This window comes from Muntiacus reevesi, chromosome 2, assembly GCF_963930625.1.
Source record: "Muntiacus reevesi chromosome 2, mMunRee1.1, whole genome shotgun sequence".
Classification (NCBI taxonomy): domain Eukaryota; kingdom Metazoa; phylum Chordata; class Mammalia; order Artiodactyla; family Cervidae; genus Muntiacus; species Muntiacus reevesi.
The window spans coordinates 192910751-192925341 of NC_089250.1; the positions used below are offsets into that span (position 1 = coordinate 192910751).

The 14591-nt window shown below is 48.6% G+C and overlaps 1 protein-coding gene across 6 annotated transcripts in view; it reads right to left on the bottom strand.

The window, feature by feature from the left end:
• Positions 1 to 14591, bottom strand: part of MARF1 (meiosis regulator and mRNA stability factor 1) — a 66812-nt gene that overhangs the window by 31014 nt on the left and 21207 nt on the right. For all 6 annotated transcript variants that reach the window (XM_065924389.1, XM_065924391.1, XM_065924387.1 and 3 more), the window contains 11 exons: positions 14214 to 14392; positions 12599 to 12819; positions 11734 to 11876; positions 11429 to 11562; positions 10134 to 10336; positions 9408 to 9635; positions 5974 to 6204; positions 3866 to 4078; positions 2859 to 2919; positions 2649 to 2774; positions 1168 to 1341 (listed from right to left, as the gene is read on the bottom strand). In XM_065924389.1, the coding sequence (XP_065780461.1) occupies positions 1168 to 1341; positions 2649 to 2774; positions 2859 to 2919; positions 3866 to 4078; positions 5974 to 6204; positions 9408 to 9635; positions 10134 to 10336; positions 11429 to 11562; positions 11734 to 11876; positions 12599 to 12819; positions 14214 to 14392 (1913 nt within the window). The remainder of the gene's footprint in view (positions 1 to 1167; positions 1342 to 2648; positions 2775 to 2858; positions 2920 to 3865; positions 4079 to 5973; positions 6205 to 9407; positions 9636 to 10133; positions 10337 to 11428; positions 11563 to 11733; positions 11877 to 12598; positions 12820 to 14213; positions 14393 to 14591) is intronic.

Below are 14591 nucleotides of genomic sequence, written 5' to 3' on the forward strand. Positions count from 1 at the left end.
ATCTATTTTTTAAATTCCAGGAAGAGAAGCAGCCCGGTTGTCCTGCAGCGCCCAGAGACTGTCTTTCTCTGGTTGAGCCGCAAGTACCGATGATTAGCCTGCTGTGTGGACAGTCACGCCATTTGGAAGAGATGTGTCCTGTACCTCGGGCTCCCATTGTGTGTGCAAGGGGCTCCCACACCCAACGTTCACAGAGGCCCAGAGTGACGGCAGGGACGCAGAGCCTCGGCTCAGCTCTCAGGCTTATACTCTCGGGGAGAAATGATGGACAGACCTGCCAACACCACTCAAGATTATTTCTCTCCCCATCACACGGGGATGGCTGAACTCAGTATGCTATACACACCAAGGTTACACCCATGGAAGAGCTACCATCAATTTCCTATCAAGTCTACACTTGTAGGGACACCACCCCTGCTGTCGCCACAGCCCAGGTCCACCCAGCAGCCAGGGAGGTTCACGTCTCCCTACCCATCTTCCAGACAAACAGCCTCTTTCAGGTTCTTTCTCTGGGAGACGGGGCCAGAGGCTGGTAAGAAGATTGAGGACTGTGGTCAGCAGCGTCAGCAGGGCAGGGAAGGACCCCTCACGACAGAGGAGACGCTGGGGGAAGGCCCTCCTCGGACACAGCAGGCGGGCCAGCCTCTCGGGGGCAGGCAATACGGCACAAAGACGAGAGACCGGGGTTCCAGTCCTGGCTCTGCCCCTTCCTGGCCGGCCAGCCTGGGGCCCGGGCCACCTCTGGCTGTGGCACAAGCCGGGCTTCAAGCCGCAGATGTCCCCTCCCTCCCCTACTCACAGCCCCCTGGAGCCCCAGGACCCTGAGACCTTCAGCTCGTGTCTGGTGACCGGCAGGGGTTGCCCCTGGAGCTGCTGTGATTTACAAAGTGGGGAGCACAGCCCGGGCCCTCCAGCCCAGCTGCAGTGCCCTCAAGTCCACTGTCGGAGCCCTGGCCTGCTGCTTCGCCAGCACCTCAGGCTGTGAGCCCAGCCCCGCAGGAAAGCTGACAGGAAAAGGGTCTGGAATAATCCTCACAGGTATTTTATGCCTGAAAAGGTAGAGTCGCTCCCTACTTGCATCAAGCAGTTAACATCTTGCCGTGAAGTGCTCGCTGTTTGCCTAAAGCCACAGAGAACCCGCCCCTGCAGTGACACAGAGTCTCCTACCTGAAGGCTCCTGAGGGTGCTCCTCAAACCAGATGAGATCGGCAGCCTGGAGGACCACGGGATCCGGCCTCAGCTGCGGGGACGGCAGGCAGGAGGGGACGGGCGCGCACAGGAGGTCCACCGGGGAGTCGTTGGTCAGGCGCAGTAGCTCCTGCTCCGCAGGATGGGGGGGCCCTGGGGGAAGGCGGGCGGGGGCGGGAGGGGGGCTGCTCAGGACGAGGCGGCTGCAGCCCATGCCTGAGGCTCGCCTTCTCCCTGACTCCCTGAGGTCAGGAAGTACTCAAGAACGCAAGGTTAAAAAAAAAAAAAACCAATTAACAGAAAAGTCTGAGTCCTCTCTTTGGTAAGTGAAATGCCGCAGCCAGGATCGCCCGATTTGTGTTCACAATTAAAAAGCCCACAGCAAGCACTTGAAAGGAGCAAACATTCAGAATTAGAGGACTTGGGTCCCAGTTCTGTTGCTGCCTCACTGCGCGCTCTCAGGTAAGCAGCTACTTCTGGAATTTCAGGTCTTGGTTAGGATGGAGGTGACCGCTGAAGGCTGTGCTGACAGCCTGAGAGGACGTGCTACATCCAGGTGCTTTGTGGAACTGTAAACCACTCCAGGGCTGATCACCCGATCAACATAGGGCACAGCAGAGCCTGCAACTATTTAAAGCGACTCGCAGAGCCCTAAGATAAAGTGGCAATGGGCGCACAAGTCAAGGGAGCTGATCCCCACCTCGTACACAGAAAGCGCCACATAAAGTCAGGGTGCCTCGAGGATACTCCTCAGTAACACTACTGCGTTCCTGTCAACTCTTTCCCAGGGAAGTCCTACGACCCAGACTCCCCGACACAACTTCAGTCAGGGGTCAGGTTCCGCAGCCCCCTTCCCCGCCAGCCCCTGACCTTAGCCTTCTGTGTCCTTGCCCTGCCCACTCTTGGAAAGAATCTTGGGGAGTCAGTTTAGAGGAATCCCCTCATCCTTGATATCTCATCAAGCTCCTCATTCCACCCAACCCCAACCTTTGGGGTCTAAGAACCCTCTCAGGTCGGCCGGAATCCCCCGAGCCTAACATCTCTTGGGAGTTTCCCGGTCACCGATGCCCTGGCTCTGCTCCTTGACTGTAAGCATCACTGGTCCTTGCCTGAAGAGCTAAGCTCCATCTCCCTTTCCGAGGGCAGCAGAGCTGATCCCACTGCAACTGTCTTCAAATATTTTAACAAGCGTCAGAATTGCTTTAACATCTGAACAGGTCTGCCATACTGTCGTGACAGGGGCTGCCAATAGCCTTCGAGAGCCTTAACTGGTCGGCCGTCAAATGCAGGCCAGTTTTCTGTGTTATTAACCAAACACCGGGCTCCTTTGGGAAATGTACCAACGCTTCCCTTTAAAGAAGGAAGATGGCCCTGCGTGTCGTCCTTTCCCCTGACCCACTCTGACTCCACCCCAAGCCCTGTCCTGGAAACGTCACCAGCTTTGGTTTTCCCTCTCTCACCGTCGCCACCCACTCCGAGTCTGAGTTCCGAGGCCGGGGGAGACTCGGGCACCTCCAGGATGCGCTCGGGAGCTGAGGGTTGGGTCTCGTGACTGGCAGGGGGAAGACCGAGTGAACTCACGCGACCTGGAGGACAGAAAACACCCATCAGAGGGGGAGCAGGTGAGAGACCCAGGGCTTGTGAAAGGGGCATGGATGGGGCGTACTTACTTTTCATGTCATTTTTTAACACTACAATTCTCTTATGACCATGTCCTTTTATCCAGACCACCTGCACACAAGACATACTATTGGTTATGAAGTGGAAAAGGAGAGGAAATAAACCCTAAAGTTATATATTTGGTAACATACTTAAACATACTAGGATTTAAAAAGTAATGCCACAAAAAATTTTTCAGCACTTTGTTTTAAAGCAACAGAAGATGGAGACACACGCCCCTTATAAAAAGCTGTGTAGTCTTAGAAATCATGAGATTCAGTTTCACTCCTTATGGCTCTAAAGACATCACCTCCCAAATACCAGCTCTGGTATATAAATGAAGTTGGTTCTCACATGGGAGCTCTGACCAGCTTCTCCAGATACTATGTTTACCTTAAAAAGAATGAATGGCTCCCCCATGCCCCTTGAGCTAAAAGCTCACTAAACCTAAAACAAAGACCCCTACCTAATCATGCTGCCCCCGCCTCTGCCAAGAAAGGGGCGGCAGTGGCCCGTGGTTCCCAGCGCTTCTCCTCACGTGCTTCTGCCACCAAGTCCCTCACCTCGGCTCTCCAGCTGTCCCAGCCTCGTGTCCTCTCCCACTTCAAATGACAGGCTCCTCCTCCCCTCCTGGTTCTCCCCACTCCTCCATGGACAGCAACCCCAGGCTCCTGCCCTCTCCCCACGGAGTCCCCGCCTCCATAACTGAGGCACCACTGCTCCCCCCCGGCTTCTCACTGCTCTGCCCCTGTGCACAATGCCCGCCCCCTCCCCTCTTCATCATATGGTTAATCAGCTTCTGCACATCCTGAGGACTCTGCTCTGGGATCCCTGGGCCTAGGGGTGGGCCCATGCCTGGTCCTCCTCTGATGATTTTAACAAAGATTTGCAAAATGAAGAAGAAACACTAAAATCATTCTTTTTTTTTCGGCCAACAGTATGTATGTTAGTTCAAAATGCCTGCCTTTTCATTCTGTCCAAGAGAGGACACCCTTCAAGAAACTCAGAAAACGCCCACCTGTGGGATGGCTCCCAACAGCTCCTCCACACTACCGAAGCCGTATGTCTTGGGCTGCAGTGTTTCTCCGACATACTTGGTATAGGCCATGGAAAATTCATGAAGGAAAAGCTGCTGGTAGTGGTAAGTATGAAGCAAAGACCGAACATTCTTGGCAAACAAATAGAGACTTGTGAGCTTCACACACTCCTCTGTCTTGTCATTAGTAAAAACCTGGTCCAGGAGAAAACAGCAGTATTAGAAACTTCCAGAGTGACAGATTCTGCCTCCTGGGAGAGAGGGTCTCTGAGAGTGAAGAGAGATGCCAAGTCAAACTTGAAAATGGGTCACAGGTCAGGGAGGAGGGGAGTCTGATTCAAGGATCTCCTCCAAGAGAGGACTATAGCCTTGAGCAAACTCTAATTCTGTCTGCAGGTATCCGGCAGCAGACGTCTGAAGAAATGGTATGTCAGAAAGCATGGAAACTGGTAAACTCAATGAAAGGAGGCAGTGAAGAGGGAGAGCGGACCCGCAGAACAGAGTGGCAGCGGACAGTGGGGACTGAGGCCACCCACCCTCATCTCCCCAGGGACCCTGGGGTGCAGGGCGACGACTTCAGTGTCCTTTAAACAACAAAAGCACAAAACTCTTCTGTCCTCAAGAAAGTAAATAAATCTCTTTACATAAGACTTTCAGTCTTTAACCTGCCCTCCTTGGTATCTCTGAGAGAAGGGATCTTTCCCAGCCTTAGCTGGCCAGGGAAAGCCTTTTGTCCTGGAACGTCATATAACTAGTGTTCATACATTAGTTCACACTTGTTTTGATGTGTGTCCAACCCTTTTGTGACCCCTTGGACTGTAGCCCGCCAGGCTCCTCTGTCCACGGAATTCTGCAGGCAAGAGCGGGTTGCCATTTCCTACTCTAGGGGAGCTTCCTGACCCAGGAATTGAGCCCACCTCTCTTGCCTTTCCTGAACTAACAGGCTGATTCTTTACCGCGAGCGCCACCTGGGAAGGCCTGGGTGTCCTTTTCAGATAGGAAATTCACAAGAGTGTGGATTTATAGCCATGGGGGCTGAGAGGGACACCCAGAGCAGGGGGAATTCTTGTCAAACAGACCTAACAGAAATCTTTCAGAAGGCAGGCTAGGATGATGAAATAACAATGGCAGGAAGTTCTCTCCAAACTGGGTGAGCAGGCTCACCAGGTATGGTCTAGAAGGTGGTCAAGGGAGCTTGATTAATGTTTGCCCAAGGAGAGAGCTTTTAAGTTATTTAATTATCAATCTCGTGGTTATATGGCAACAATCATTTTCTTACATTGCTGATTTAGTTAATATCCTAGTTAGAAACAATCTCTTTGGGGGGACTATATTAGGTTTCTGGTATTAAAGTTACTTTAGGTTCATAAAAGAAGTGGTGTGCTTCCTTTTTTTTTTTTTCCAGGTGACCTAGAAGAGGTTTTTAAAAAGTTGGAGTTATTTCTTCTTTAGGTGAGCTGAAACTCAGTTCTTAACCCATCTAGTTCTGGTGCCTTTGGGGTTTTGGGGGTTTTGGCCATACCTCGGGGCATGCAAGGATCATACTTTTCCTGAGCACACCCCCTGCAGTGGAAGCTCAAAGCCCTAACCATTGGACTGCCAGGGAAGTCCCCCTGGTGCCTTTTGTCAGTAGTAAAATTTCAGTGATCTTCAGTCTCGAAAATTCGTGTTAATTGGTCTAAGTTTTAATTTCTTAAAAATCTGGAGTCAATTTGATCTTTTTACTGGGATCTTACTTATTTTTCCTAGGAAATAAGTGGCCACCTGGTGACCATCCAGTCAACCTTCCTTTCTGACCTGCCTCTGACTGGGAAGTGACCTGAAGCTATCACATAAGCCATCTAATTCAGAAAGAGGTGACAGCAGCAGCATCCAGCCCAGCACAGGAAAAAGGCACCTCAGTCCAAGGATCCAGAGGCCGGGGCTCTTGTCCCGGCTTGTCACTTGCTTGGGCAGAATGCCTGCACCTGCCAAGGCCTCTGCTCATCTATAAAACCACCGATCAGTCTGATCTGGACCATTCTGTGATTGAGAAATACCCAATAGAGTGATTTTCATTATGGTAGTTCCAGAATCATTACCATTCATACCTCAACTAAGTAAGGCAGACTCTTCAGAAGTTCGGTCAAGGTCATGAACCCATATTCACAAGGGTTGAGAGGAGTGCTGTGGGTGCTTTCATAGTGTCTCTTGAGCTCATCGACAGAAAGATGGGTGGTTCCCTCCCAAGACATCAACAATACTAGCAGCTGGGCAGTGAGAGCACGCAGAGACTTGCGGTTGATCAGCTGAATCTGCTTGCCAGATTCCATGTCAGCAACCTGGGGGAAATAAGAATGCACTCTTCAGGACTCAGAGATGGATCGAGTCACACCCTTTCCATCTGGTTTCAGACTGGCAAGTGAGAGCATCAGAGAAAGATTCATTTTTCTGCAAAACTGAAGTACACTGAACGGGTTTGCTGCAAGTTCTTGGGGACCCCAGACCAACACTGTGGACCAGCTGCAGCAGAACCTGTTCTCTCCTGCTCTGCTAGGCCATAACCAGAAACACCCATGGACACCACCACTCCTCCAAGAGAAGAGGAGGCCAGCCCGCTGATACCCACTAGCACAAGGTTATGGATTAAGGGTTGGTGTTCTCAGGGAGCAGGGGCTGGTGAGACTGCAGTGACCCTCCACAGAGCTGCTCTGCATGCGACTTGCCCCAAGGGTGTGTCCCAGGGACTGGACACAGGAGGTGACAGAAGGCGTTCTCTGTCCAAACGCAAGCAGCATTCCTCTAGTGCATCAGTGATGAAAAAACCACTGATGCTTTCACATCTGACTGGATGTCCACTTCACAATTTTTTTTTCAGATTCTCAAGGAGATAAAGGGTTTAACTGATTCACTGCACAGGGGGGAAAACCTTGTGAAAGAGACACAGGTTATCATTTGGGGACCAAACAGCATGTGAAGAAATAGGCATTTGGTGACTGAGACCTGCAGGCCTTGGTCAGGGGGTGAGTCTGTGACGTGAGTCATGCCTGGAGTGAAAGCAGGCAGAGCTCCAGGACACACACTGCTTAGGCATTGGCAGGAGAACCACTGCCCACCGTTCTGGCTGTTTTCCCCTTTAGCTGACTTCCAGCCAGCACCATGGTCAAGATCAGGGGCACTGGTCCCTCACAGGCAGAGAGCATGGGGGCAGTACTTGGCGAGCCAGTCCAATCCAGTGTATCTTTGGTGCCGACGCCCACCCAGAGACAGGACAGGAGGCCGGTGGGTGGACTCCGACTCCACTCACTGTGGTTATGGATTCAGATTCAGGTCCAGGGGACTCAGTTATCTTCTCAGATTATCTGCCCAGATCATTATTAAGGATTCCTGATCTAGGCTACACCCTGGAATCACCTAGTGAGCTTATCAAAAATGCCAAGGCTCAAAACACACTTGGCCTCATTCTCTAAGAATGAGAGGCCTTGGCGTTTCCCAGAAACCCCCAGGAGACCGCAGGGCACAGCTGGGGCGGCGCTGGAGCTGCTGCCGTCTTCCCCGGCTTCACCGCTCACACCTGATGCCCCAGCTGCTGGCCCTCCTTCATCACGGGTGGTGGTCATGGCCTAGGGTCTTCAGTCCACTGAACACCACCACTGCCATTGTCCTGAGCAGAGGAACACTTGGGGGCCTGTCTCACAACAGGGCTTTCAGTTTCTCCACGTTCTTATCTCCAAAGATATACTCTTCTACTCTGTTCCACTCCAGACCCCAATCCAGGCCACAGTGGCGACCTTACCACTGCCCACTTCCAGAATCACTCATTCAACCGCCCCCGCCCACCATACACACGCATCCCGACACTGGGGTGGGAAACAAGAAGGTGACGTGAATGCTCAACTCTTACGCTTCTTCAGCTCTGCCACCACAGACTCCTATTTCATCCTGTTCAGGAGCCCTCAGCTTTCTTCACTTTGCTCTTTAATCCATCTTGGCACTGGCAGGCCATTAGTTCATTAACATTCTTGTCAATACTCTACACTCCTTTGTCCCTAGGCCTTTTCATTGCACCCCTCTGGCAAAATCCCACCTTGAAGCGTCTCTCCCCCCATCTCTAAGCAGCTGCACTCACCTTGCATGTAACAGAGAACAGCTCTCAGAAGGGGACTCCCTCCTTGGCCTGGTGACACACACCAGACTCGCCCACATCTGCAGCTGCCCCACCCTGCTTCCCTTCTGTCAAAATATTAACCTCAGAGACGTGCCTCTCTCCACGGAATGCCAATGCCCACAATTCTGGCCTCCTCGGGACCCCCACCCCATCACCCCTCCTCTCCTGAGTCGGCCTCTCTCAGGCAGCTCCTCTGTGGCAGCTCTCAAACACGCCAAGCCTCCACGACTGGAAAGACGATGGGCCCGAGCTCTTACTGGCTCACTGAGCACCACGGTCTCTCGCTCTTCTCCATCCAAGCAAACACGCCAAAAAGCTGTCCGTTACCTGCTACCGATGTCGTGCCTCCTCATTGCTCAGCCCACTCCGCGTGGCTTCCATCTCATGCCACCCCGACACTGCTCCTGCTCTGGCCGGTGGCACCTGTACCTGCCTGCACTCAGGTTGGCCCCAAGCTCACGAGACTCCTGCTGCACCCGCCCTCTCTTGGGAGCATGAGGAGGTGCTGCCAGCCATTCCTCCTCCTTGGCCTTGGCCATTCCCCCCTCCAGAGTCCTTTCTGTTCTCAGCTGCTGCTTCCCTGCCTCCTGTGAAGGGTCTGCCTCCGCTAACTGCCCGGCACAGAACGGACTCCTCCCACAGCTGTGACTGGGGCGGCCGCCACTTCACACGTTTTCCTTCCATTTCTTCCTTCTTGCAGTGAGTTTTCTTGGTTCTGGGACAGGGGCAGTCTGCAAACTGTCTGGCCGCTTTGCCCAGGGCTGGAGGGTTGACACAGCGCAGGCCAGGGAGGAAGAGGCAGCCACCCTCTCTAAGTCAGCCTCACCAGCACTCAAGGCAACTCTGGGCCCCAGACTGCTCCTAAATCTACTCTGTAAGTTCAGAAGGAAAGGCTATAGAACAGAAAGTAACACACATTGGAAAGCAAAACTATACTCCCAATAAAAATTAATAAGAAAAAAAAAAGGCTATCAGCGAGATGGATCTTAAAGAAAAAGAACCTGGAAAGGAGAAGACAGCTGTGATTTCAGTCTCCCCAAAACTTCATAGACAAAGATCTGTGTAGAAGGATCCAACTTCAGGTCAGCAGGATTAAGACACCTGAGAATAAACACCCTGGGATAAACGGGTGATTGCGTCAGTTCACAGATGTTACTTTGGGGAGGCTGCTAATAGACTCACAAAGGCAATCCCAAGAAGCTAACCTACCAAGTCATCTCTTATGACCCAATAAGGTATTAACAACACAGAACATGTTGCAAAACAGTAGAAAGCAGAGGAAGGTATAAATACCAAAACACTAAATCACATGCAAATATCCCAATGAGGATTATACCACCACAAATCTCACTCTGTGAAAGAAAATAATCCCGCTACCTTTACGACATGGCAGAGTTTCTGTGTTAAAGCTGAAACTGAGCTGACATCGTAGTCTTGGAGACGAAATGTGTAACCAAAAGTCTTAGCGTATTCCTTAAGCAGATCTGTCATCATAAGGCAGTTATCTTTTTGGGACCGAAGGAGTTTAACGAACTGAGCAGCTAAAGCTTTGAATCGTTCAACCTCTGTCAAAGTGAGGATCTTCTCTTCTCCACATTCTAATACCTTGGAAAACACAGGAGGAGGAAAGAGAGAATGTTCATGGGATAAACTGGCATGAGAATATACACAATCAAGAACTAAGAAGCACTTCTGTCCAGTTTCAGTTTTGCAGGATTAGAAAGTTCTGGAAATTGGTTGCACAACATGAGGATATCTAACACTGCTGAACTGTACACTTAAAAACAGGCAGATAGGTAATGTGTATTTTATCACACACACACAGAATTTTTAAGCACTGTGCGGGTCAATAATGGTGCTAGCAGGGACTTCCTCAGTGGTCCAGAGGTTAAGACACCACACTTTCCAGGCAGGGAACGCAAGTGTGATCGCTGGCTGGGGAACTAGGATCCCACATGCTGCACGCTGCAGCCAAAACAAGTGTGTGCGCTCAGTTGCGCAAATTTTCATCCTGTTTTATAACTCCCACTTCCAAGGCAAAAAGGCCTGGATTTTTTTTTATTCTCCCCATACTGTTCTGAAAGATAGAATTTCTTCACTTACTTGTAAAATATCAGGTATGGCTTCAAAAAGTTCAAGTAGTTTGGTAAAACCATAGTATGCAAGTTTGCACTGCCGGCCAAAGTGGTGATGGTAAGAGGGGATAAACTTATTAAAGGGCATCCGGAAATGGGGTTGATGCCGCAGCAAATCCACAACATCTTTGGAGAACTGTTTTGTCCTTTCTATTTCATCCTGAGTACGTTCTTAAAAAACAAAACAAAAAACCCACAAACCACAATTATCTTCAACCTATTTGTATTCACATTATTAGTGTAGTCAGTCCTATGCACTAGACTATAAGAGATACCATCTTTGCCTTCCAAACACAACCTAAAACACTCTCTTCTCTCTTTCCAGATGGTTTTCAAATTTGGTCAAGGGCAGAACACCAGGAACTCATGATACACACATGCACACATACACACCTATGTGACTTCATCTCACAAGCTAGAAATAATCTCTCTAGCCCCTCCGCCTCCCCACACCCACTCCATATATATGAACATGACACACATACATATCTCTGTACTTGAAAAAGTAATCTAGAAATTATTTTACTAAATCACACTTCTGAATATTCACATACTTTGTTTATTCACCTGCCCTTCAGTTAAAATTACGAGTAGCAACAGGCACCAAAAGTTTAACAAAAATACAGGGGAGAAATGTTTTAGATGTATGTTTCTATTAAATTTTAAATTAGGATTAGAGAAACACTGGCCACAGTCATTTTAGCTTTGGAACAGTATGATTTCATGGACATCAGTGTCCTACAAGAGCTCAGTTTAAGAATGTTCCACAGATCAACATGAGTGGAAGAAAATGACTGTGCACAGATTTAACTCTTCCTAGTTCCCATCTCAGACTTCAGCTGGAACTAGCAAAATGTGAAAGATCAAACATTCATTTGTGTCTTTTTTCCTTCTCAGGTGTGCAGAGGAAAACATCTTAAGAGTGAAAAATCAGACAAGCAACAGCCAGGTAGCTGACTCAGGTGGGTAATTACAGCAGAAGCAGCCACAGACAGGCTAAAGGAGACATTTTTAAAAAGTGCTGGTTATGCCCCCCTTTTCCCTTAGAGTGAATTCTGAAAAAACAGCCTGCTTTTCTTCTCAACAAGTGCCTTCCCCTACTCTGAAGGAGCCAGGATCCACTCCCTGGCAGTGCAGAGTTCACGCTGCAGTTTCCATGGCATCTCCAGGAACCACGAGGAGGAGATGAGAGCATCACTGTGTGATTCCCTGTCACAGTAACCACCGAAGACGACCTCCTTCCAGCAAATGTAAGGCACGTACCTCTCCTGGGGATGCAAATCACTGCTTCACTATCTTGTTGGGACAAGCAGATGGTGGTATCTGGGATCTCTGATAGGATATCAATCAACTCACAAACACCATATTCAGTGACATCCCAGTCCTTTGAGAAACACCTAGGTTTTAATCATGGAGATGGGTGAAGAATGAGAAGCAGTACTTGCCAAAATCACTTTTTAAGTTTTTTCCAAAGAATGCTAAATGAAAAACTTCGATCATTATTCTTAAATTCAGAAGAACAAGCGTCTTAAAATATTTGCTTTTACTTTTTTCTCTTCTCAACTCACCAATGATAAGCCTGTGCAAATTCTCTCACAATGACTTGTTTGCTGGCTTGGGATTTGAGAAGTTTGAGTAGATCCTGAGTAAAGCGCTTCACCTGGGCCCTGTGGGTAAGGGTCAGCAGACGTTTGGAGCCCATTCCAAGAATCTGCAAACCAGATGCTTGGGTTATTTACACTCCTAAGACCTTGGCAGAGCCTGACTCTCTTTTTGACGGCTTGCGCTCTCTCTCCTGTTACCGCCCTCAGGGTACAAATCCTTCTATATACGAAATCTGCACTTTGAAACACAGGTAGATAAATGAAGTGTAGGTGTCAGAATGAACAACTGCTCACATGCCTGGGATCCCTTTTCTGTCCTTGCACACTCTTTCCTAAACAGTCACATGTTATCAGCCTGGGCAACTGATTTTGTCTCTAAAAGACAGCTCAAATTTTGCAGGCCGTGTTTACAAGTGGGAAGCTGTTATCACACTGTAGGTTAATAGGCAAAGACTCCTTAGGAAGCACTGTCAGGCTCCAGTCCAGGAACTGATCTTGAACTCCTTCATGAGAAAAGGAAGTCCGTGTTACAGCAGCTCCTATGGAAGAGTGAGAGAGGACTGCGCTAGGAGGAAGGAGGGCAGTCTATAGAGGTGAGAAGGGAAGTACTCCTCAGCGCACTTAAGAGTTCCTTTTAGGTGGAAACTCAAGCTTTCTGAACAACTGAGAAGACACACACGTGTATAAACAAAGTTTTTACAGGATGCTTTGCTCTGAGTTGACTTCTTAGGAATTAAGTTACCAGCTGCCCTGTTTCTTTGGCAGAGAAAGTCAAAGCCACAGCGGGACATTTCCACTGTTAAACAAATGAACTCTCAGCACTCCTTACCTGCAACACATGAGGCACTGCTTCTAATAATTCAATCAGCTTGGAATAGCCATAGTCGGATACCCGGCACTGCTTTGCAAAATGATGATGGTAAGATGGGATGAAGTTACTAATCGGTATGACACAGGATGGTTGGTTCTTCAATAGATCGATCACTTCTCTACTGAACTGGATCAGCTGGGGGTTACCCACAGGACTTTTAGAACGCAGAAGCCAAGGGTCTAATACATATTTGGGGAGAAAACAGGAACATGCAAAAGACATAAAGCATGACTGCAGCAGCAGAAAGAGAAATAACTAACCTTCGCGTTCCCCGTGTGAACTCAGTAAGGACAGTGCACAAGAGCAAACAGTCGTGTCACTTCCCCACTGCTGAACTCAGGTCCTATGTAACAGGATAACCCAACTTCTTTACAGACTGGCAAATGCCTTCCCACTGCTTCTTGCCAAAGTGAAGCATACTTCTTCATACTTCACTTAAGTTAAGTGAGAACTTAAACGAAGAGTAGTATGGTAAAGGCCAACACCATACTGTGAAGCAAGTTTGCTTCAATTAAAAATAAATTAAGTTTCCGGGAAAAAATTGGGATTCCAAATAAATTAGTTTCAGTTAAAACAAAAAAAAAAGGGACGAGTAGATACCGAGGAAGTTTCCAGCTTAAATGGTTGTATGTCAAAGAACCATTTGTAAGGTCTTCACTAACATACTTTCCCACAGAAACAAAGTTACAAATGGTTAAGCAGGTAGCCCAGAAGGGCCTAATTAACCCAGAGAGGGGCTGCAAATGTTACCCAGAAAATCATGGAAGGCAATGATGTAGAACTAGCATGAGATAAAACTAAGAAACAGGTTTTAGAATTTATCTTGAATGTGCATATAATTAAGACACTGATTATTTATAAAAGTATAAATAATCAGATGGAAGCCTTTGTAAGGGACTAGTGGGCTAATGACACAGGGGAAAGGAGGAAGGAAACAGCACAACATGGGGACCCAAAGGGTGTGCGCCTGAGGGGAGAGGCTCCGGTACAAACAGCTCCCTCGTAATCCTGACCTTTCTTCCTACAGGGAAGGGGCAGGGAAAGGTGGGAGGAGACGAGGAGGAAGTTTTGGGGCCGATGTAACAGTGCTGTGCTCAGGGAACAGGATCAGACACCTGCAGCTCCTGGGTAGCCGAAGCCCAGAATCTGATGCACCTCCCAGAGCAAAGGCCCTGGTCCCTGACACTTAAAGAGTTAAATCTATTTTTCCATTGATCAAAGTCAAAAACGTCATTCAGAATAAATTGCTGGAGTAAATACTCACAGATACTTCAAAGATCTGAAAAGATTTTTAAAAGGCAAGCCAAACAAGCTTAACAAAATTAGATAACTAGAGAAGTTTTGTAACTGTGGAATCTGGGTTGAAGAAAAAGTTTTTAAAAAAATAATTTATGTCGGTACTTTCCAAAAGTCTAGTTCTGCCAAACCGTCAGCACTTTGGAGTTTTTAAAAGATTAAACGAGACAACCATGCTGCTTTATGATGGGCACACAGTGCTGCCATTTGAGAGAAAGGCCAGCAGCCTGTACTGCAGTAGACCGTGACTTGAAAGGACCAAATACCTGAAACCTACCTGTGTTTGGAGGTGGGGGCTTGTTGTGAATCCACTTAACTACTTTGACGCCATTCTGTGCGGTAGCGATGTTCACACCTGGCACGCAGGTGATGAGGTGTTCCAAGGGGACGCCCCCGCCTCGGTTTTCCTGCACTATTTCCAGTTCACCAAACTCTGCGGCATAACAATCTGGAAAACTGAAGTGGGGCAGGGGAAAAGGTTAATTAAAATAATGAAAAAACAGAGCACCTGGCAAACAGACGGCTGCTTTTAACACATCCATTAATAAATAATTTCTGCTAAGATGCCCATGGTCTGGCTTTGAAAGTTCAAATGAAGTCCTAGAGAGGTGATCACTCTCTCTCTCTGATGCATTCTGATGGTACCAAAAATTCC